Below are 24,143 nucleotides of genomic sequence, written 5' to 3'. Positions count from 1 at the left end.
CGGTTGGTGGGAATGTAAATACATTATGGAGGTGTATCCAGAAATTAAAAATAGACTTGCCATATAATCCACCAGTTTCTCCTCTGGGTTTTTATCCAAAGAAAATGAAAACTCTAATTTGAAGTTAAGTATTCTTTGCAGCATCATTTATAATAGCCAAGGTTTGGGACAATCAGTGGGTGTATGGATAAAATAGACGTGGGAAATGTATATGCATATATCTGGGAAATATATATACAATATGTACACATACAATGAAATATTATTCAGTCTTGATCACTAAAAAAATAATTAAATCTGGTCATTTGCTTGGACAGCATGGATGAACATTGAGGGCTTTATGCTAAGTGAAATAAGACAGACATATATATAATCTCACTGATATGTGGCATTAAAGAAACACACACAAGCTCATAGGTTCAGAGAACAAATTAGTGGTTGCCAGAGGTGGGGGTTGGGAGGTGAGCAAATGTGTGAAGGGGTTCAAAAGGTACAAACTTCCAGCTATAAAGTAAGTCATGGGGATGTAAGGTGCTCCTTGATGGCTATAGTTAGTAATACTGTATTGCATATTTGGAAGTTGCCAAGAGACTAGATCTTCAAAGTCCTCCTCAAAAGAAAAAAAAGCTTTGTAACAACATATGGTGATAAATGGTAACTATACTCATTGTGTTGATCCTTTTGCAGTGTATACAACTATCAAATCATTATTTTGTACACCTGAAACTAATATTATGTCACCTCAATTTTAAAAATAAAAAATATAAGAAAAATTAAATGAACTAAATTGTTTGGGATAATAATGTACATAAGTACTTTTCACTTTTGAACCAAGGAATTCTTTAAGAAACCAAACACACTTATAACAGAAAATAATGGCAAAGTGTGGCTTTATTCAAATTAATCCTGTCTCATTAAAGACACCTTAGAGAAATTTTCAGCAGATACCCAACAAAGGATTAGAATCATGAATATATGAATAGCATGTACAGAGTGGTAAGGAAAGGCAGATAACCCAATAGAAAAGGGACAGGAGACATGATGCATTTTATTGAAGAAGAGAAAAAAGTCTTGGTTTGTACATTTTTTAAGTGGGGGAGATACAGAAAAAGTATGGATATAGTGTATTGAAAGTCCTCAGTAATGCTTATTAAATGGAAAATATCTTTGCACTTCGTTGACTTTAATATTTTCTTATGTATTTATTAGTTGTGTTTCTGTGCATATTGATTATCTAGTTTCCTTTGCCCCTTTTCCCCTTGGCATGTTGCTGTGCATTTTTTTTTTTTTTTTTTTAATTTTTTTTTTTTTTTTTTTTACTTTATTTATTTATTTTTGGCTGTGTTGGGTCTTCATTTCTGTGCAAGGGCTTTCTCTATTTGCGGCGAGTGGGGGCCACTCTTCATCGTGGCGCATGGGCCTCTCTCCGTCGCAGCCTGTCTTGTTGTGGAGCACAGGCTCCAGACACGTAGGCTCAGCAGTTGTGGCTCACGGGCCCAGCTGCCGCGCGGCATGTGGGATCCTCCCAGACCAGGGCCCGAACCCGTGTCCCCTGCACTGGCAGGCAGACTCTCAACCACTGCGCCACCAGGGAAGCCCGCTGTGCATTTTTTACTACAGCGAAGAGAACATAATTTTACTTCGACTCAAAAGCCATGTTTCAAAAATCTCAATCTTCTCTACCTACTTCCCGCCAAAATAGGACAAAAAGAACAGAGATAGGCCTTTGAGTTGCCACTTCTATTATCTTACAGTTTTATCAGTGCCTCTGCCTATGGGGCAGACATTTAAGTAGCAATGAGTCCCTTGTGGGACTCTAACCATCTTTGAGGCACCTTCTCTGTTGGAAACACTGGTTGTGTGTCTAAGATGAGTTTAGATGTTGCAGAATACCGTATGCATTTGCCTGGAATCTCTCCTGGACTACCGCAGTGTGGTGGAGTTCGCGGGTTATCTGGATTTGTTATTAACTCCTGCATAATCACAGCTGCCAGTGCCAGTGGTCTTTGAGAAATAAATTCCTAGGCCTTGGTCTCCTAGTCTGTATACCAAACTGTAGCAGATTTGTAGGCTCTGACTTGCCCCTTGTTCTTCTGTAAGAAAGCCAGAATAAACCTTGCCTTCTGAGCACAGTGAAAGCCATAGTATCTAGGACTAGGGGGATTAGGCCTTGGAAGATGGAAGGTATCTGAAAAGGTCCTCCCCTGCGCCGCCTTTCTCCCAGGAAAAACAAAATAAAAACTTCATGGTCTTCTGAAATGGCAAACTCCAAAACTCATGGCCACTTCTGTGATCAGTACTTCAGCTTGTTATTGAAAGCTGGTTCTCCCCTTAAGACCTTACTCCATTTTGGTCTTTTCTTCCACGTGTATCTCAGTACTTGTAAGTGGACCCTTCCTGTTTCTATGTCCTCCGTTTTCTTAAGATTTAAGACAAATCTAGCTGTTCTGCTGTTCTTCTTTTTGTTGCTGTCACTTACCCACTTTTCTGATCGTTTCTCCCACACTGAAGGCTTTTGCACTGACCCACTGTGGTCCCAGTAATTATGCTGCTTCACTGTGAACAGTCCAGATGAAACTCTGGCCCTGGCCTTTTGTTTTCTTTTCTATTGTGGTAAAATATACATGATATAAAATTACTGTTTAAAAAATGTTTTTAATTGGTATTTAAGTTTTTTAGGAATTGTCTTCTTCACAGGAACTGCATTCTTTTACGGTCTTACAGTGCACAAGGGCTTCAGTTTCTCCACATTCTTGCCAGCACTTGCTGGGTTCCCCCCATGCCCCTGAGGAATTTTTTGAATTGTGGTTAAATATCCGTAACATTAAATTTATCACTTAAACCATTTTAAAGCATGCAGTTCAGTGGTATTAAAAACATTCACATTGTTGTGCAACCATTGACCATTGTCCTTTTCCAGAAATTTTCATCATCCTCAGCTGAAACTCTATAACTATTAAACAATAACTCCTTATTCTCCTCTCCCTCAGCCACTAATTGCCATCATTCTACTTCCTTTCTCTATGATTTTGACTAGTCTTGGTATCCCATGTAAGTGGAATCGTACAGTATTTGTCCCTTTGTGCCTTGTTTAGTTTACTTAGTGTAGTATCTTTAAGATTCATCCTTGTCCTAGCATATATCAGAATTTCATTCCTTTCTATCTGAGTAATACAGTGTTGTATGTATATACCACATTTTTGTGTGTGTGTGTGTGTGATTAGCGATAATCTTTATTATTTATTTTTTCAATAGATCTTTATTGGAGTATAATTGCTTCACGATACCGTGTTAGTTTGCACAACAAAGCGAATCAGCCATATGCATACACATGTCCCCATATCCCCTCCCTCTTGAGCCTCCTTCCCACCCTCCCTATCCCACCCCTCTGGGTCATCGCAAAGCACCGAGCCCATCTCCCTGCGCTATGCTGCTGCTTCCCACCAGCCAACTATTTTACATTCAATAGTGTATATATGTCGATGCTACTCTCACTTCGCCCTCCCACCCCATGTCATTAAGTCCATTCTCTGTGTCTGCCTTTTTATTCCTGTCCTGCAACTATGTTCATCAGTACCATTTTTTTTTTTTACAATCCATATATATACGTTAGTATATGGTATTTGTTTTTCTCTTTCTGACTTACTTCGCTCTGTATGACAGACTCTAGGTCCATCCACCTCACTATAGATAACTCCATTTTGTTTCTTTTTATGGCTGAGTAATATTCCATTGTATATATGTGCCACACCTTCTTCATCCATTCATCTGTCGGTGGACATCTAGGTTGGTTCCATGTCCTGGCTATTGTAAATAGTGCTGCAGTGAATGTTGTGGTGCATGTCTCTGTTTGAATTATGGTTTTCTTAGGGTATATGACCAGGAGTGGGATTGCTGGGTCATATGGCAGTTCTATTTTTAGTTTTTTAAGGAACCGCCATACTGTTTGTTTTCCATAGAGGTTGTATCAATTTACATTCCCACCAACAGTGTAGGAGGGTTCCCTTTTCACCACACCCTTTCTAGCATTTATTGTTTCTAGCTTTTTTGATAATGGCCATTCTGACTGGCATGAGGTGATAGCTCATTGTAGTTTTGATTTACATTTCTCTAATATTAGTGATGTTGAGCATCTTTTCATGTGCTTCTTGGCCATCTGTACGTCTTCCTTGATGAAATGTCTATTTAGGCATATTTTGTTTGTATCACGTTTATCCTTTGATGGACATTTGGATTGTTTATGTCTTTTGGTTGCTTTGAATAGTGCTGCTTTGAACATGGGTGTACAAACATTTGTTCAAGTACTCTGTTTTAATTCTTTTGTGTTTATTCTGAACAGAAGTGGAATTGCTGGATTATATGGTAATGCTGTGTTTACTATGGTGACTGCATGCCACTAGCAATGCACAAGGATTAAAATTTCTCCACATCCTAGCCAACACTTGTTTTCTGTTTTTCTGGTAATAGTCACCCTAATGGGTATATGATTATCTCCTTGTGATTTTGTTTGCATTTCCCTAATGATTAGTGACGTTGTGTATTTTTGATGTATTGGCCATGAGTATGTCTTCTTTAGGGAAATGTCTGTTCAAGTCCTTAGCCCATTAAAAAAAATTTTTTTTGTTCTTGAGCTTTAGGAGCTTTTTATATATTGTGACTATTAATCTTATATCACCTGTATGATTTACAGATATTTCCTGCTTTTCTGAGGGTTGCCTTTTCACTAATTTGATGGTATCCTTTGATGACATTTTGATAAAGTCAGATTTGTTAGTTTTTTTCTTTTGTTGCCTTTGCTTTTGGTGTGAGACTCAGGAATCATTGTCGAATCCAGTGTTAACAAAGTTTTTTCCCCTAGGTTTTCTTCTAAGAGTTTTATAGTTTTGGGACTCATATTTAAGTCATTGATCCACTTTGATTTAAGTATTGTATTAGTGTTAGGTAAGGGTCAAATTCTTTTTTGAGTGTTGATGTTCACTTTCTTCAGCATCTTTGGTTGAGAGATAGTCCTTTCCCCATTGAGAGGTCATGGCACCCTTGTGACAGTTATTTGACCACATATTTGAAAATTTATTTCCGTGTTTACTCTATTCCCTTGTTTGTCTTTATGCCAGTACATCATTATTTGATCACTCTAACTTTGTAGTAAGTTTTAAAATGAGCAAGTTTGAGACCTTCACCTTTGTTCTTTTTCATTATTATTTGGCTGTTCTGGATCCCTTGAGATTCCATAGGATTTGAGGAGGAATTTTTCTACTTTTGCAAAAGACATCATTGGTATTTTGATAGGATTCCATTGAATCTGTAGATCACTTTGGGTAGTTTTGGGATCTTAACGATATTCTGATTGATATAACTACCTCTACACCTTTTTTGGTTTTGATTACGTGGAATATCTTTTTCTGTCATATACTCAACCTGTTTATGTTTTAGATATAAAATGAACCTCATAGATAGTATATAGTTCAGTCATGTTCATATATGTTTATTTATTTTTTCATTGAGATGTACAGCATAATGATTAGATATGTACATATGTATCAATATATAATGCAAAATGATCACCACAATAAGTCTAGTTAGCATCCATCAACATACGTAGTTACACGTTTTTTTTTCCTATGATGAGAACTTTAGATCTACTGCCTTAGCAACTATCCAGTATAAAATACAGTATTATTAACTATAGTCACCTGCAGTCACTTATCTTATAACTGGAAGTTTGTACCTTTTGACCATCTTCACCAATTATGGCCCCCCTCTTGGCTCCCTGACTCACCTGCCAACCACCTATCTGTTACCTGTATCTGAGTTCTTGTTTTAAAGATGCCACATACGAGTGAGATCACGTATTTGTTTTTCTCTGTCTGATTTATGTCACTTAGCATAATGCCCTCAAGTTCCATTATGTTGTCACAAATGCCAGCATTTCTTTCCATTTTTGTAGGTGGATAATATGCCATTGTCTGTGTGTGTCTATATCATCTTCTAGCTGTCTATGTCATATATATATGTATATCATGTAAGTGTATGTGTGTATATCATTGTAAAATTTGATTCATCCATCCTTGGACATTTAGGTTTTTTCTATGCCGTGGCTATCCAGTTATGTGTTAGTATTTTTGGTTCCTCAAGAAAAATTTTCCCAAGTAGAATTTCTGGATCATGTGGTAGTTTTATTTTTAAATTTTTGAGGAACCTCCATACTGTTCTCCATAGTAGCTGCACCAATTTACATTCCTACCAACAGTACACAAAGGTTCCCTTTTCTCCACATCCTCTCCAATACTTGTTATTCTTGTCTTCTTGTTAATAACCATTCAGCCAGGTGTGAGGTTATATCTCATTGTGGTTTTTATTGGTATTTCCCTGAAGATTAGTGACTTTGAGGATTTTCATGTACCTGTTGGTTAGCTGAATGTCTTTTTTGTTTGTTTGTGCTATTGAATTGTTGAATTTGGATATTAACCCCTTATCATATATATAATTGCAAATACTTTCTCCCATTCAGTAAGTTGAATTTTCATTTTGTTGATGGTTACCTGTGCAGCTAGTTTTTGTATATGATGTAAGATAGGAGTCCTCTTTCATTCTTTTGCATGTGGCTGTTCAGTGTTCTCAACACCATTTATTAAAGAGACTCCCCTTTCCCCAGTGTATATTCTTGCCCCCTTTTTCATAGGTTAATTGATCATAGGTGTGAGGGTCTATTTCTGGGCTGTCTGTTCTGTTCCATTGATCTGTGTGTCTGTCTTTATGACAATACCAAACTGCATTGGTTACTATAACTTTGTAATATAGCCTGTGATGCCTTCAGCTTTGTTCTTCTTTCTCAAGATTGCTTTGGCTATTCCGAGTATTTTGTTCTATACATATTTTAAGATTGTTCTAGTTCTGTGAAAAATGCCATTGGAATTTTGATAGAGATTGCATTGAATCCATAGATTGCTTTGGGTAGTATGGACATTTGAAACAATATTAATTCTTCCAGTCCATGTGCATGGAATATATTTCCATTTGTTTACGTCTTCAGTTTCTTTTATCAGTGTCTCATAGTTTTCACTGCTGGTCTTTCACCTCCTTGGTTAAGTTTATTCCTAGGTATTTTATCTTTTGGATCAATTTGTAAATGGGATTGCTTTCTCATTTCTCTGTTAGTTTGTTAGTAGTATATAGACATGAAGCTGATTTTTGTATATCAAGTTTGTATTCTGCAACTTTACTGAATTTATATATCATTGGCAAATATTGACAGTTTTTCTTTTTCTTTTTCCAATTTCAATATGTTTTATTTTTTTTCCTAATTGCTGTAGCTGGGACTCCCATTACCATGTTGATTGAAAGTGGTGAGAGCGGGCATCTTTGTGTTGTTCCTGATCTTACAGGAAAAGCTTTAAGCTTTTCACCACTGAGGGACATTTTAGCTGTGGGCTTGTCATATATTGTCTTTATTGTAATGACATACTTTCCCTGTAATACCCACTTGTTAGGAAGGTGTTTTTTTTTTTTTTAATTACAAAAGGATGTTAATTTTTGTCAGATGCTTTTTTTTTGTCTATTGACATGATGCTATGATTTTTATACTTCATTTGGTTAAGGTGATATATCACATTGATTGATTTGCAGATACTAAATTATCCTTGCATCTCTGAAATACATTCCACTTGATCAATAGTGTAAGATTCTTTTAATATTGTTGAATTCAATTTGCCCATATTTTATTGAGTTTTGTATCTATGTTCAGTAGAGATATTGGCCTGTAATTTTCTCATAATATCCTGTCTGGTTTTGGTATTAGAGTAATGCAGGCCTCATGAAATGAGTTTGAAAGTGTTCCCTCTTCTGAAATTTTGGAAGAGATTGAGAACGATTGGTATTTATTCCTCAGATGTTTGGTAGAATTTATCAGTGAAGCCATATGGTCCTGGATTTTTGTTTGTTGGGTGTTCTTTCATTACTAATTCAATCTCCTTACTTGTAATTGATCTGTTCAGATTTTGTTTCTTTGTGAATCTCTTTTTAGGTTGAATGCTCCTGTGAATTTATCCATATATTCTAGATTGTTCATTATTGGTGTATAATTATTCACAGTAGTCTCATGATCCTTTGTATTTCTGTGGCATTAGTTGTAATGTCTGCTCTTTCATTTCCAATTTTATTTATATGAGTTCTGGTTTTTTCTTCATGAGTTAGGCTAAAGGTTTGTCAATTTTCTTTTATCTCTTTTTAAAAAAACAACTCTTAGTTTTATTGAAATTTTCTGTTGTCTTTTTATCTCCTCATACTTCAATTCTGATCTTTGTTATTTCCTTCTTTTTCCTACCTTTTGGCTTTATTTTCTTCTAGTTCTTTTAGGTACAAAGTTAGGTTGTTCATTTAAGATTTTTCTTGTGTCTTGCTGTAGGCATTTATCACTGTGAACATCCATCTTAGAAATGCTTTTGTTGCATTTGAGAAGTTTTGGAGTGTTTTTCCATTTTCATTTGTTTCAAGATATTTTTTATTTCTCTGTTGATTTCTTCATTGACCCTTTGGTTGTTCAGTACATGTTGTCCAGTTTTCACATGTTGGAGAATTTTCTAGTTTGTTTTTATAATTGATTTTTAGCTTCATAACATACTGTTTGTAAAAGATGCTTCATACAGTATCAGTTTTCTTAAATTTACTAGGACTTGTTTTACACTCCATCATATGATCTCTTCTGGAGAATGTTCCAAGTGCACTTGAAAAATGTGTATTTTGCAGCTTTTGGTTGGAATGTTTGGTATATCTTTTAAGGCTTTTTCATCTGACGTTTTGTTTAAGTCCAGTGTTTCCTTATTGATTTTCTTCCTGGATGATCTGTCTGTTTATGAAAAGTGAGGTATTAAAATTTCCTGCTATTATTTTATTCCTATCTGTTTACCTCTTTAAGTCTCTCAATATTTGCTTTTTATACTTAGTTGGGTGCATAAGTATTGTATATACTATATTTTCTTATTGGAATGACTGCTTAATCATTATATGGTAACCCTCTTGTCACTTATCACAGTTTGCTTTAAAGTCTGTTTTGTCTCATATAAGTATAGCTGCCCCAGCTTTCTTTTGGTTTCCATTTTCATGGAAATCTTTTTCCGTCCCTTCATATTCAGTCTATATGTCCTTAAAGGTGAAATTAGTCTCTTGTGGGCATGAAGTAGTTGGGTCTTTTTTTTTTTTTTTTTTAATCCATTTAGCCGCTCTTCCTCTTTTGATTAGAGGTAATTTAGTTTGTTTACAGTTAAAGTAATTATTGATAGATATTACTTGTACCAGTTTGTGAAATGTTTTCTGACTGTTTTGTAATTACCCTGTTCCCTACTTATTTTTTTGCTTTGTTTCTGTGTGATTTGATGATTTTCTGTATGGTGTGTGTTTTATCTTTTGTGGATCTATAGGTGTTTGCTTTAAGATCACCCTAAGGCTTAAATGAAACAAATTATATTTGTAACAGTATTCTATATTGACAACAATCTAAATTTGAACTCATTTTAAAACTGTACATTTCAGCTTTCCCTCACATTTTGTTTTCTGATGTCAAAATTTACATCTTTTATCTTACGTATTCATAACAAATTACTGTAGTTGTAGTTATTTTTGGTACTTCTTTTTCACTGTTGTACTAGCTGTATAAGTGGCTAATTCACCAATTTTACATTAGTTTTTTTGAATTTTGCTGTAGATTTACCTTTTAACTGTGAGATTTGTACTTTCATATATTCTCCTATTACTAATTTGTACCCTTGCATTTCAGCTTAAAGAAGTCCCTTTAACATTTCTTTAGAGGTCAGTCTAGTGGTGATAAACTCCTTTAGCTTTTGCCTGTCTGGAAAATTCTTTGTCTCTCCTTCAGTTCTGAAGGACAACTTTGCTGGTTAAATATTCCTGGTAGCTAGTTTTTTTCTTTCAGTACTTTGACTATATCACGTCTCTCTCTTCTTGCCTACAGAGTTTCTGCTAAAAACTTGTTGATAATTTTATGGAATTTCCCTTTTACATAAGAAGTTGTTTTCCTCTTGTAGGTTCTTTTTTTTTTTTTAATTTATTTATTTATTTTTATTTTTGTCTGTGTTGGGTCTTCATTTCTGTGTTAGGGCTTTCTCTAGTTGCGGCAAGCGGGGGCCACTCTTCATCGCGGTGCGCGGGCCTCTCACTATCGCGGCCTCTCTTGTTGCAGAGCACAGGCTCCAGACGCGCAGGCTCAGTAGTTGTGGCTCACGGGCCTAGTTGCTCCGCGGCATGTGGGATCTTCCCAGACCAGGGCTCGAACCCGTGTCCCCTGCATTGGCAGGCAGGTTCTCAACCACTGCGTCACCAGGGAAGCCCCTCTTGTAGATTCTTGATTCTCTCTTCATATTTAACTTTCAATTTTTTAAATATATTGTGTCTTGGTGTGGGTCTTTGGGTCCCTCTTATTTATAACTCCCTGGGCTTCCTGAATTTGGATATCTTGTCTTCCTTCCACAGGTTTAGGAAGTTTCCTGCTTTATTTCTTTAAGAGCCTTTTTGACCCTTTCTTTCTTCTTCTGGACCCCTATAATGTGAATGTTGGTGTGCTTGATGTTGTCCCAGAAGTCCTGTAATCTGTCTTTACTTGGATTTATTCTTTTTCTTTTTGCTGCTATGATGGGGTGAGTTCCAGTGCCCTGTATTTGAGTTCACTGGCCCTTTTCCTGCCTCATCTAATCTGCTGCTGATCTTTCTGTTATATTTTTGCAGTTTAGTCATTGTATTCTTTGGCTATGTGGTTCTTTTTGGTACTTTCTTGTATTTTCTGTCTCTGTTGAAATGCTCACTTCACTCATCTGTTCTTGAAAGCTCAGAGAGCAGCATCTTTAGTGTCATTATTTTAAACTTTTTATCAGGTAAATTAATTATCTCGATCTCAGTAAGATATTTATCTAAAGTTTTATCTTTTTCTTCTATTTGGAATTATTTCCTCTGTTTATTTTCTTTGACTCTTTGTGTTGGTTTCTGTGCATTAGATAAATTAACTACTTTGCCCTGTTTTGGAAGGGTGACCTCATATAGGAGATGTCAACCAAAAAATGCACCACCTATCAGTTGAGATTTATATTTTATTTGGTGGACAAAAGTGAGGACTATAGCCTGGGACGCAGCCTCTTGGATAGCTCTAAGAGACTGCTCCAAAGAGGTAAGGGAGCAGAGAGGATATATAGGAGTTTTTGCAACAAAGACCAGGTAGTGGGAATATCAAAAGAAAGTTAATTAGGGAAAATCAGATATCTCAAGTTGAAGAAACATTCCCATTTACTGTTGCAACACAAGGAATAAAATATCTAGGAATAAACCTACCTAAGGAGGTAAAAAACCTGTACTCACAAAACTATAAGACACTGGTGAAAGAAATCAAAGACAACACAAACAGATGGAGAGATATGCTTCTTGGATTGGAAGAATCAAGATTGTGAAAATGACTGTACTACCCAAAGCAATCTACAGATTCAGTGCAATCCCTTTCAAACTACCAATGGCATTTTTCACAGAACTAGAACAAAAAATTTTACAATTTGTATGGCAACACAAAAGACTTCAAATAGTGAAATCAAACTTGAGAAAGAAAAACAGAGCTGGAGGAATCAGGCTCCCTGACTTCAGACTATACTACAAAGCCGCAGTAATCAAGACAGTATGATGGTACTGGCACAAACACAGAAATATAGATCAATGGTACAGGATAGAAAGCCCAGAGATAAACCTATGCACCTCTGGTCAAAAAAATCTATGACAAAGGAAGCAAGAATATACAATGGAGAAAAGGCAGTCTCTTCAATAAGTGGTGCTGGGAAAACTGGACAGCTACATGTAAAAGAATGAAATTAGAACACTCCCTAACACCGTACACAAAAATAAACTCAAAATGGATTAAAGACCTAAATGTAAGACAGGACACTATAAAACTCTTAGAGGAAAACATAGGAAAAACACTCTTTGACATAAACCACAGCAAGATCTTTATTGCCCACCTCCTAAAGTAATGAAAATGAAAACAAAAATAAACAAATGGGACCTAATTAAACTTCAAAGCTTTTGCAGAGCAAAGGAAGTAATAAGACGAAAAGAGAACCCTCAGAATGGGAGAAAATATTTGCAAACGAAGCAACGTACAAAGGATTAATCTCCAAAATATACAAACAGCTCATGGAGTTCAATATCAAAAAAAACAAACAACCCAATCAAAAAAGTGGATGGAAGACCTAAATAGACGTTTCTCCAAAGAAGACATTCAGATAGCCAGGAGGCACAAGAAAGGATGCGCAACATCACTAATTATTAGAGAAATGCAAATCAGAACTACAATGAGGTATCACATCAGTCAGAATGGCCATCATCAAAAATTCTACAAACAATAAATGCTGGAGAGGGTGTGAAGAAAGGGAATCCTCTTTCACTGTTGGTGGGAATGTAAGTTGGTACAGCCACTATGGAGGACAGTATGGAGGTTCTTTAAAAACTAACAATAGAGCTACCATATGGCCCAGCAATCCCAGTCCTAGGCATATATATGGAGAAAACCATAATTTGAAAGGATGCATGCACCCTGATGTTCACTGCAGCACAATTTACAATAGCCAGGACATGGAAGTAACCTAAATGTCCATCAACAGAGGAATGGATAAAGAAGAGGGGCACATATATAAATGGAGTATTAGCCATAAAAAGGAATGGAATTGGGTCATTTGTAGGGACGTGGATGGACCTAGAGTCTGTCATACAGAGTGAAGTAAGTTGGAAAGAGAAAAACAAATACGGTATATTAATGCATGTATGTGGAATCTGGAAAAATGGTACAGATGAATCTATTTCTAGGGCAGGAATAGAGACACAGACGTTGAGAACAGACATGTGGACCCGGAGGGGGGAGGGGAAGGGGAGGTTGGGACAAATTGGGAGAATAGGATTGACATATATACACTACCATGTGTAAAACAGATAGCTAGTGGGAACCTGCTGTATAGCGCAGGGAACTCAGCTGGGTGCTCTATGATGACATAGATGGGTGGGATGGGTGGGAGTGAAGGGAGGTCCAAGAGGCAGGAGATAGAGATATAGCTGATTCACTTCATTGTATAACAGACATTAACACAACATTGTAAAGCAATTATACTCTAATTAAAAAAAAAACATGTTTATACAAAAAAAAAAAAAAGCTGCTGACTTCTGGCCTGTAAGATTCATGCTGAGAAATTTGCTGATCATCTTAATGAGGATCCTTTGTATGTGATGAGTTGTTTTTCCTCTTGTTGGTTTCAAGCTCTGTCATTGGCATTGGACAGTTTTATTACTATCTGTCTCAGTGTGAGTGTGGTGACTTTATCATTCTTAGAGTTTGGTGGGCTTGTGTATTCATATCTTGGAATCACATTTGGGAAATTTTTGGTCATTAGTTTTCAAGTAACCTTTCTGCCCCTTTCTCTCTCTCTTTTCTCTTCTTGGTCTCCCACAATGGATGTGTTGGTCCACTTGATGGTGTCCCACAGGTACCTCAGCTCCTAGATAGTTTCCTCAGTCTATTTTATTTCTGTTTCCTCTGAGTTGATAATTTCTGTTATTCTACAAGTTCACTGATTCTTTCTTCTCCCTGCTCAAATCAGATTTTTAATCCCTCTAGTGAATTTCTTGTTTTCAATTACTGTACTCTTCACTCCAGATTTTTTTCTTTTGGCTCCTTTCTGTGGTTTCTGTCTCCTTATTGACTTTTCCATTTTACTTATACATTGTTTCCTGACTTTGCATCTTTCTTTAACTCTAGGCATTTTAACTACAGTTATTTTAAAGTCTCTGATAATTCTACCATCTGGTGTTTCTCTAGGACAATTTGGTTGATTGGTCTTTTTCCTTTGAATGGGCCATGCTTTATTTTGTTGTATCTCTTATGATTTTTTTGTAGTTTGTTAAAAACTGGACATTTGAATCTTACGGTGTGGTAGTTCTGGATATGAGATTCTCTCCCTTTACCAAGGTTTGTTGTTTTGTTTAATTTTGTTTTGTTATTGCTGTAGAGTGTCTCTGTTAGAGATCAGCCTGTGATGCAAATCTAAGATCTTCTCACATCATCTTTGATCCTAGACTTGCATGGTGACTTTCTAAATTTCCCCAGATGGGGTTGGTTTTGCATGTTCTAGTGCTTAAATGTCTGGCTCTTCAAAGGGGATAAAAAGGATAAATGAAGGGGAAAATAATAAAATTGATCCTGTTTCCTTCAGTCTCCTACATGCTTCTTCACATGGAGGTGTTCGCAACAATGGTGGCCCACCTCTGTGTCTACCCTTTTATGATCAGGTGTATTTATAAATCCAGAGTCAGAACACATATCCCTGACGTTTGGAGGACTGAGTCTTTATTGCCTACCCTGGCTCATGTAAGCCACTCCAGGAATTTTAGTATGGCCGCCTGCCATGGGGCTGTGGAGTGGAAGAATAAGTGCTGCTACACTGCTTTTGGTTTAAATGAACCGAAATTAATTACAATTTACTGACCAAGTATTTCTCTGGAAATTGCAAGCCTTTGAATAGACCTCAGAGTTCCAAAATAATTATATCAGTTTCTGTCAGTGCAGTTGTTGTCTAGATGTGGAAACAGATTCCTGACTCTGTCCACTGTGCCATCTTCCCTGATGTCACTTCAGCTTCTTCTTCCTGACTACCTCATCATTGTGCCCTCCCTGGCTGTCCTCTGCTCCAGAGGTGAAAAGTCAAAAGATACTCTATTCAGACTGTAACCATTGGTGCAGCAATGCAGTTGTTTTCTGTAACTGCTGTAGCTACCTCTACATTCTCTGCTTTCTCTTTGCTCATACCACCTTCTATCTTTATGTCTGTTTTTTTTCCTTAGGTTTCATACTCATAATAATCAGTATTTCTCTTTGGAAATACTCCTTATCCCCTTTGTTCATTCCACCTGCCTGGTGTAATGCCAACTCTGGGTATCCAAAAATATAACTAGGCAGATGAAAATGCAACTGGATCTTCATCGCTGAAGATCATTTTAATACCTGTTTCTCACTATAGTATTATAAAAGTGCAACAGTGAGATAACGTTTTTGTTAAATATTAATCCTCAAATTCTCTCTACCTCTCTGCAGTATGTTTCTGTAGAGAAACCATCACTCTGTCAGTGTCTCCACATCAAATAAATTAAATGCAGGGACTTCCCTGGTGGCACAGTGGTTAAGAATCCACCTGCCAGTGCAGGGGACATGAGTTCGATCCCTGGTCTGGGAAGATCCCACATGCTGTGGAGCAACTAAGCCCAAGCGCCACAACTACTGAGCCTGCGCTCTAGAGCCCGTGAGCCACAACTGCTGAAGCCCACGCGCCTAGAGCTGGTGCTCTGCAGCAAAGAGAAGCCACTGCAATGGGAAGCCTGTGCACCTCAAAGAAGAATAGCCCCCGTTTGCTGCAACTAGAGAAAGCCCATGCACAGCAACAAAGACCCAGTGCAACCAATAAATAAACAAATAAATAACCAAACAAAAAAATTAATTGCATTTGTGCCTTTGAGTGCATTTGAGTCTTCTAGACTCTCATTCAGTTTTTTAAATCATTAATGTTTATTATTTCAACGTCAGTACCTAATCAATTCAGTGTAATATATCAGCTTCTGAGGTGCAATACCAGTATTTTTTAAAATTATTGTTACCATTGAAGAGTATAATTACAATAGGCACAATAGGGATTATACTAATCCTCTGGTATGTGAGAACTTTGGATGGGGGAAGAAAGAGGTTTAGTTACAGATAATTTGTATAGAACCTATGGAACCTATTTAACCTACACTTAATTAGTGTGCTCTGCTCATAGACCATAGTAAGATACAAAAGCAAGATTATTTTTTCCCTGCAGGAATTTCAATAAAGCTGTTTTTAATAGCTGTAAATATTTTACCTGTAAGGAGACTTGATAGGTTTCTTGGATATGTTACTTTTGCACTTGGAGTATTTGGGTGAATGTTTATTCTTTTTGAAAGCTTTATTGAAATGTCTGTTAGCATAAAACAGAAGAATTTGCTCTAACTCTAAAATTGCCTTCTTTACTCACAAAGACTCCTGAGTGCTGCTTACCCTTTTCAACAAAGTGTCTTTCACAATTTTCTTTTAGAAAAATAAAACTAGATGGTGTTGATTCATAAGAAGTGTTCTTAAGAGATTTATTTTTTAATAAAAGAATAGACATTGAAATTGGTTTTCTTCCTGCATTAAATGATTTGTGTACTTTCTCATGACATCTGAGTAAAAGAGTAGGAGAAAAAGTTCCATGACTATAATTGCTATTTTTCCAATTTTAATTCAAAAGTTTTTACTGTACTTTCTAAACCTAAAGAAAGTGCTTATTACTTTTAGCTGGAGGAGTTCAGGAACGTTCAGAAGCAAGTGAAGATTCTGCAGAAGAAGCAAGCCCAGATTGTGAAAGAGAAAGTTCAGTTGCAGAGTGAACACAGCAAGGCTATCTTGGCAAGAAGCAAACTAGAGTCTCTTTGCAGGGAACTTCAACGTCACAATAAGACATTAAAGGTTAGTTGGTTTCTTTTTCTGTTTTACAGGAGGTACTTAGGCTGATTTTATAATTACCATGTATGTATTTGAAGTAAATCCTTGTGTCATTTGCTTTAGTGGGACTTAGTTACATTAATGGGTGCTGGTTGGTAAATCCTGGGTACAATTGCTCTGGTAGATTAGGTTCCTGAGCAGACCAGTCTGTGGGGTCCTCAGAGACAAACTGCCTTGCTTTTTATTTTGCTTGGGCTAATGCTTTGTGTGATGTCATTGTAAATCAAAGACTTTTTATATCCAACATTTGGTTTCAGATTCAAGGAAGAGCTCCTTACCTCATATTTGATCACAGGGAAGCTAGAATGTATTGATGTTTATGTCAATAACCCTCCTGCTTAGGAAGTTTAAGGTTACTGCATAGTCTTCTGACCATTAATGTAGTTGATTACCTTGTTCTCCCTGGATAAGGAATGAAATGGCTTGGCTGAAATGAAGAAACTTACAGACTTGAGTCGAAATGAGTTTAAAGGAAAAGCACATGGCAGAGCTCTCCTATGGATGCTAATTGGATAGTTTGCTTTCTACTCTGTGCATCTTCAACTATTTAGTTGCTAAATACTTAGAATAGTAGTCATACCTGAGCTGATATAAAGGAAGTAGTAAAGGAAGTGAAGGAAGAGGGAACAGGTATCAAAATTTGTATCAGTAGGGGAAGAAGGACAAAGAGTAGACTCTAGAAAGAATCTGCCTCCTATAATGGGAGGGGACATATCTGCCTTTAGCAATAAAGAGGTACAGTTGGCGTATGATTTTGGTTGAGCATGGTTGATCTCTGATTACCCCTATCTCTGAAAGTCCCAAGGAACTAGAATATAGGACAACTCAAGAAATAATCATGATCTAGTATGTGGGTATTTTTTTTCCCTTTGCTTTTGAAACCTTGGATTTAGATATAGTAAAAGTAGATTTTTTTTCTTACAACAGGTCAGAATTTTGACTGAACTAATAATTGTTTAGGTAAAGGTCTTTTGGCATTTGAAAGAGTTGAAAGTAAGCTTTTTAAAATAAAGATTCCATTTGTCCCTTGCCCTCTAGGGAATGGAAGGTGTGACTCAGAAAGTAAGCTGCTAGATGGGATATATATCACTTGAGGCTGATCTAAGAAGATAATCTGCTTAACCAGTGAGGAGGATATTTGGGAAAATAATGTGGAAGAAGCACACTGTGTGGACAGGCTCCTCACTTGTACTGTAGTATAGTGATTATGTAGATGGTCAGATAACACTTTATTTATAGCAGGGCAGTTTGTGTTTCTATGATCACTTTGTCTACTTTGGGAAATCTGCTTGATTTTCAGTGAGAGCTTTCTGGCTGTAGACCAGAAGGAAGAAGAAATTTTAGTTCAGAAGTAACACTTTGGGCAGCATTATATGAACCCACATAGCAGCAACATCTTTTTTTCAGCATTTGTGCTATAGTTTCACAGTATTAATAAAAAGTTTTTGGATAATAAGGAAGAAAATATGCAGCAGGCAAGAGAAGAAGAAGAAAGATGTAAAGAAGCAACTGCACATTTCCAATTTACTTTGAATGAAATCCAGGCACAACTAGAACAACATGATGTACACAACGCCAAACTCCACCAGGAAAATATTGAACTGGGAGAGAAACTGAAGAAGCTCATTGAACAGTATGCACTGAGGGAGGAGGTAAAGGTGTTTTCTGTGTTTAGACATCTTGTTATTTCCAAAAACTTTGTGCCACTTCTTACAAATTTTATTGTCACCAGACAGTTTTAGAATTTCTGCATATTTATAGTGGAAGTCAGTAATTTCTTAGGAAAAGGTTAGGCACTATGTGAACTGAATTGGGATCATCACTTGATGTCCCAGGAGTCAGTGGATTTGGATATGTAAGGTAATTTCTAGGAGACATGCTAAGTAGTACTTGTTTCCCATGTGGTACTGGAAGAATATGATTTTAGCACAGAGACTGTTTTTCCCGTATCTGACCTAACAATAAATAAGTATTTGGCATCCAAATACTGAATGTCTCAGACTTCTGTAATAATCTGTACTATATACAGTACCATTGCTTTCCCCCTACTATATTGTATTTGGGAGAAGAAAACAACCCATCACCTAGTCCTGTTGGTACACTTAATGAAGTAAAAAGTTTATAGGAATGATCTGTGGCTGCAGAACCTGGTCATTGCAATTACTTTACAAACTAGTCAGGAAGTTGGGTGGTGTCTAGATTAAAAGCAAATTGGTGATAACCTGCTCATTTAAGTTTTGTTACTTTCACAGGTCAAAAGTACAGGATGAGAAGCTTTGGGTTTTCCAAAGGGTGCATACCCTGCCTTTAATGTGCTTTAAACTAGTGAAATATTATTCTTTTATGTATTCTGACCCTTATGCAAACAGGTAAAAATTGCTAAGTAAAAAACATTATCTCCAGTTAAAATGGAAAACTTCATATGTATTTTACAACAACAACAAAAAAAGATTGTGGCATTTGTGCAGTTTTCAATTCAAATTTCAGATTATTTCAATTTATAGTTTTACGTAGTGCTTGAAAACATTTTAAAGATTTTGAGCATTTTCCAAACCATTCTTCTATCTTTTAACAATTTTCTAATTTCCATAATTTGAAAATTAAAAGTAGAATTCATCAGTTAGTTTCAGCAGTTATTCACTTTCGTGCCTAGTAACATTTTTTATCTACTTTCAAGCAAATCCAAGATGATATATTATTTCACTCCACTATTTAAATGCATATCTTGAAATGGCAAGACTCTCTTTTGAAGCAGAATGCAATACCATTTTCATACCTAAAAATTTCACAGTAACTAATCAAATACTTTATCACTGTTCACATTTCTCCATCTCCCACTTTATAAGATTGTTTGAATCAGGTCCAGATAAGGCTTATACAATTGATTGGTTGTTATGTCTCAAGTCTTTGTAATATATAGGTTTCCCTCTCTTTTTTTCTCCTTGGATTCTGTTTATTGAAGAGACAGTTTTTAAGCCTATGCAATGAATTTTCTTTTTTCTTGTATTTATTTTTATAGAGTCAGCACTTTCTTAAAGGAGTCTTTTATGTTTTGTTGTTTTTAAGAATGACAGTCTACCTGGCTATTAATGTAGCAAATTTGGAAAGTGTATGTCTGTCATATTACTTCTAAATCTTTTTTGAGATATTACAAAATTTTGTCTTCCTTTGGGTAAGGATATAATTTAATAATCAAACTATCTGCAATTCAAGACAGATCTGGTACAGTCCTCAAAAGCTAATTAGGTTATGTCTTATCAATTAGCCTTTCATTCTCTTACATGGGTTATTTAACTAAGAGAGTTACTATTTCTCCAAGATGGATGTTCTGATTACTTTATTGTACATAAGTGCCACTTAACAATTTAGTTTGGAAATATGACATCTTCTCTTACTAAGTGTTTACTAATATGCCAGGCACCAAGCCCCTTAGTTTAACCACTGCATTGATTTGTACAATAACTCTGCAAGGTAGTTGTGTTTATCAGCCTTTTTAGTTAAGAAAACTGAGATTCATCAATGGGGAGAATTTGTCCAAGATCCTCTCCACTAAGCCAGGATATGACTCCAGGCTATTCCTACCATTATGCCATGGTACTACATACTACTGCCTACAGTATGAAATTCTGGAAAATTTAATGAGAAAAAAATGTCCAGGAGTCCTGTGTATGATGAATGGGTTTAGTAGTTTGAGCTCCTTTTCAGTCTTTTTCTTGATAGTTTAAGCCTAGTTTTCAATATAGAGCAGAAATAGGAAATACAAAACTGTTGATGGGAATAGCCCACCTCCAACAAGGAACAAGCATGGGGAAGTAGTCAGAGGGGATATTTATTGTAGGTGTAGGGTGGTTTGCAAGGTGATATAAATAGATTCTTCTTCAAGCAAATGCACAGAAAGACCCAGTGTTATTAGCTATCATAGTATTGGTAGGAACAGCAGGGAGGCAAGTTACTGTAACTTGTGTTATACCTCCCTCACCAGTGTGTACCCTTTTTCATTAAGTGATGGAATAAATTTTATTTTCCCTCTAGCATATTGATAAAGTGTTCAAACACAAGGAACTGCAACAACAACTTGTGGATGCCAAGCTTCAGCAAACAACACAGCTCATAAAGGAAGCTGATGACAAACATCAAAGAGAAAGAGAGTTTGTAAGTTTATTATAGTGTCAAAATTGTTACCAAAGCCACTTAAATCTCTTAAACTCATTCAACATTGTTTTACATAGATCTTGGGGCATGTGATTTGTTTTTTTACTGTCTAGATTGAGAAATGTAAGAATACATTTGGTTTTGTATTTCTGATGAAATTTTCATATAAAAAATATACTGGAACTGTTATACCAAGTTTAGTGGAAAGACCTGCACGTTTGATTTTCTGTATGTAGAATGTTGTTGTGATTTTTAGATAGTGGTCACCAGGTTCAAGATTTGTGCCAGTTATTGGCAAGTTAGGCCTTGAGAGCGAGGGGCAATTAAATTTCACACCAAGTTTACCAAAAACAGGTCTCCTACATTCTCTGTTACATTTTTTCTAAAAGTTCAAGACAGGTAAACTGCTTGTTTAATTACTCTGGTATAACTTTCTGATGAAATTTAACAGAATTCTCTCTTTCCTAATCATACAGTATTGTTCCTTGAGTCTGCTCAGATTATTTTGCTTGTCAATAATTGTGAACATAATGAAATCTCATATCTATCATACATAAATTAAATCATCTATGCTTAAATTAATAAAGTGAGAAATGATTAGAGTAATATGAACTATTCCATCCAGCATTTCATCCAAGTAGCCTAGGCCCTGAGGTAAACATGGTACGGCATACGTATACCATGAGTAGTATTCCTGTGTGTCCCTCATGATGTAAACAACTCATCCTTAGTGTGAGTCTAGGGTTTAGAGAGATACATTTTTTACAGCGTGGACCTTCAGTACAAAGCCATAGACAGTGAAGATACAGTTGCTGTTTTCAATGTGGAGTATGAACTGCTTGCACACATGAGTGTACGTGTGTGTGTGTGTACATACATAACACATGTACATACATATGTGTATTACATGAGTATACTCTCTGGTTGCTTTGAGGATATTTTAAGACTTAGTTACACTATGTGTAACATTATTTCAGAAGTTCAAGGATTGAATTTCACAGCTGCCTACCTTGCAAATTTACTGTACCATTTTCTTAAAAACCCAGGTGTATTAACTAGATACTCATCTGCCCCACTTTTAAAAAGGTAATTAGAAACCCAGTTTGTCTTCATTGCTTTGCTACACATACTTTCTACCTGCCTCATCTTGCCTCTCTTGAAGTAGATGAGCTTTCTCAACCACCCAGATAAGGTCAAGATTCCTCACCCTGTTTTGCTGCTTTGAAGTGTAGACATCTGATTATTTTCACCTATAACAGAACAATTTAACCCTGAGTTTTATAAACCTTACTATGCCTCTCAGGTACTTTTTCTCCGTAAGTGGTTTAAAGATTATTTCTATATTCCGTAGTATTAACAAAGGTTTAACAGATCAAAGATAGAGATAATAGGCAATTGATGTAATAGGATGTTTCACTGATTGACCCATGATTCTTGTTAAAATAATGAAGGGGGAGGCTTAGTGTTCGGTCATCTGACATTTTAGTCAAATGTGTAATTACTATTAGTATTTTGCCAGAATGTTTCTGTTTTCTAGCTATTAAAAGAAGCAACACAATCGAGGCACAAGTTTGAAGAAATGAAACAGCAAGAAGTACAGTTAAAACAGCAGGTAACTTGACAGTAGAGGTTAGCAGAATTTGTGAGTCTCCTGATTCCCAGCCTGAACCAGAACTGAACTGAATAATAGATCTTTTGGCCTCCTGAAATTTTCCTCTTCAGTTCGGGTGACTTACTTATCATGTTTTGACTAGGACCCCTAGTCAAAAGAAACCCCTCAGTTCCAGGCAAATATTGTATGCTCTTACTATGTCAGTTTCCAGCTTTCATTGATGATTTCATAGTCTTACTGGTGTGTCTTGACCACTGTTTTGTAATCTAGGCACATAAGTTCAGGTGTGTGGTAGTTACCACTTACTAACTACCCAGTATTGGCCAGCATTGAACTCTCAGGTGGAACAGTATACTTGGATGTTCCATTTTCAATAAAAATGGACCATGCTAAAACTGCCATAACTTCTAATCTCCCTTAAGTGTCATTGCATCATATCCTACTCCCTCCCCATCCTATTCACATGGATCTATTTAATATTCCTAATATAGCACTAATGAAAGTAGAAAAGCCACTTTTTTTTCCTCCGTCTTTTATTCTTTTCTACTTTTCTTTGGCAAACCACTTTATTTTCTGGACCTCTGTTTCCTCATCTTGAAGATAATACAGTTATGTTACAGTAGCACTCCCCTCCCCAACTGAACTCATTTTCTGTGGAGGAGGAAAAGGTGACTCTGCATTCTGTATTCTCTTTGGTCTTGTCAGTTAGCATTATTTTCCCAGCTAGAATAAAAATTCCTTGAGGGTAGAGGTTAAAATAAAAATTGGTGTTTCTACCTCTTTTCGAAGATCTTTTTCTCAACCATACTCCCACTAAATTCTTTCTCCTTCAGCCAAACTATTCTTTGACTTCTGTTGTATTTTCCTGCTTAGGTACGGACCGACATAGCCTTGATATCAAGCTAATAATTATGCAGGTTGTACTCTGAAAGAATGATCTTTTTCTAAGAATAGTTTTACAAATGTAAGGAGAAGGGTAGTGCATAAAGCATTATAATTATATGAAATGTGTAGTTATACCACTGTAGTTTATACTGATGAAATGGAGCTAGTAAATGTATACTTTAAAGATGTACAGTTACATTAAACCAACAAAATTTCATAAGTCTCAGTGCATTTCAGTGAGTTATAAGAATTTTAGCCATTTATGTCTGCTCAAAGATTTATTATGCATTTGCCCTCATTTTTTATCCCTTATAACAAGTAACTAATGTTTAGCCACATTATGTTCTTTTGATAGTCTTCGGGATTTTATGTCACTTATCTGGAACTCAGAATATTTGATACTTTTTTCTGTAGCTTTCTCTTTATATGGATAAGTTTGAAGAATTCCAGACTACCATGGCAAAAAGCAATGAACTGTTTACAACCTTCAGGCAGGAAATGGAAAAGGTATTTACATATTTTTAGTAGAATATCACTACTAAATTTATAAGCGGTTATTTTAAGCATAATTACTATTTGGATGGAGTCTGACCCTGATCTTAACTTTATCTTTTCTTATCCTCTGCTGGCTTATTTAGAAATTTTGCCCTGAAATTACCCCAAGTTGCTAATGATCTTGATACTCTCAAAATTAAATTTTTGTACTAAAGGCAAATTGTCTTTAGGAGTAGATTTTTAAAAGAATCACTTCAGATGATCACTCCCAGTTCTTTCACAAAACATTGGTAGATTATTTGCCTAAAATGTTTTTAGTCTTTTAAATTTGATATCTATACATATTAAAGTAGAGGGACATCTTTATAAAATTTATAAAATAGTTAAGATTTGGTGTACAAAAATGTTTTG

The 24,143-nt window shown here is 36.0% G+C and overlaps 1 protein-coding gene across 1 annotated transcript in view; it reads left to right on the top strand.

Moving 5' to 3' along the window:
- LOC118889463 (gamma-taxilin-like) overlaps positions 1-23,762 on the top strand; it is a 46,867-nt gene extending 23,105 nt beyond the window's left edge. Inside the window, exons 5-9 of the mRNA XM_036841226.1 lie at positions 16,382-16,552; positions 18,046-18,240; positions 20,621-20,740; positions 22,278-22,352; positions 23,652-23,762. Of these exons, the coding sequence (XP_036697121.1) occupies positions 16,382-16,552; positions 18,046-18,240; positions 20,621-20,740; positions 22,278-22,352; positions 23,652-23,762 (672 nt within the window). The remainder of the gene's footprint in view (positions 1-16,381; positions 16,553-18,045; positions 18,241-20,620; positions 20,741-22,277; positions 22,353-23,651) is intronic.
- Positions 23,763-24,143: the final 381 nt, after the last annotated feature.

Source organism: Balaenoptera musculus, chromosome Y (genome assembly GCF_009873245.2).
Source record: "Balaenoptera musculus isolate JJ_BM4_2016_0621 chromosome Y, mBalMus1.pri.v3, whole genome shotgun sequence".
Lineage (NCBI taxonomy): Eukaryota > Metazoa > Chordata > Mammalia > Artiodactyla > Balaenopteridae > Balaenoptera > Balaenoptera musculus.
Note: the sequence above shows the minus strand (reverse complement) of the source record. Positions and strands in the feature narration are given on the sequence as shown.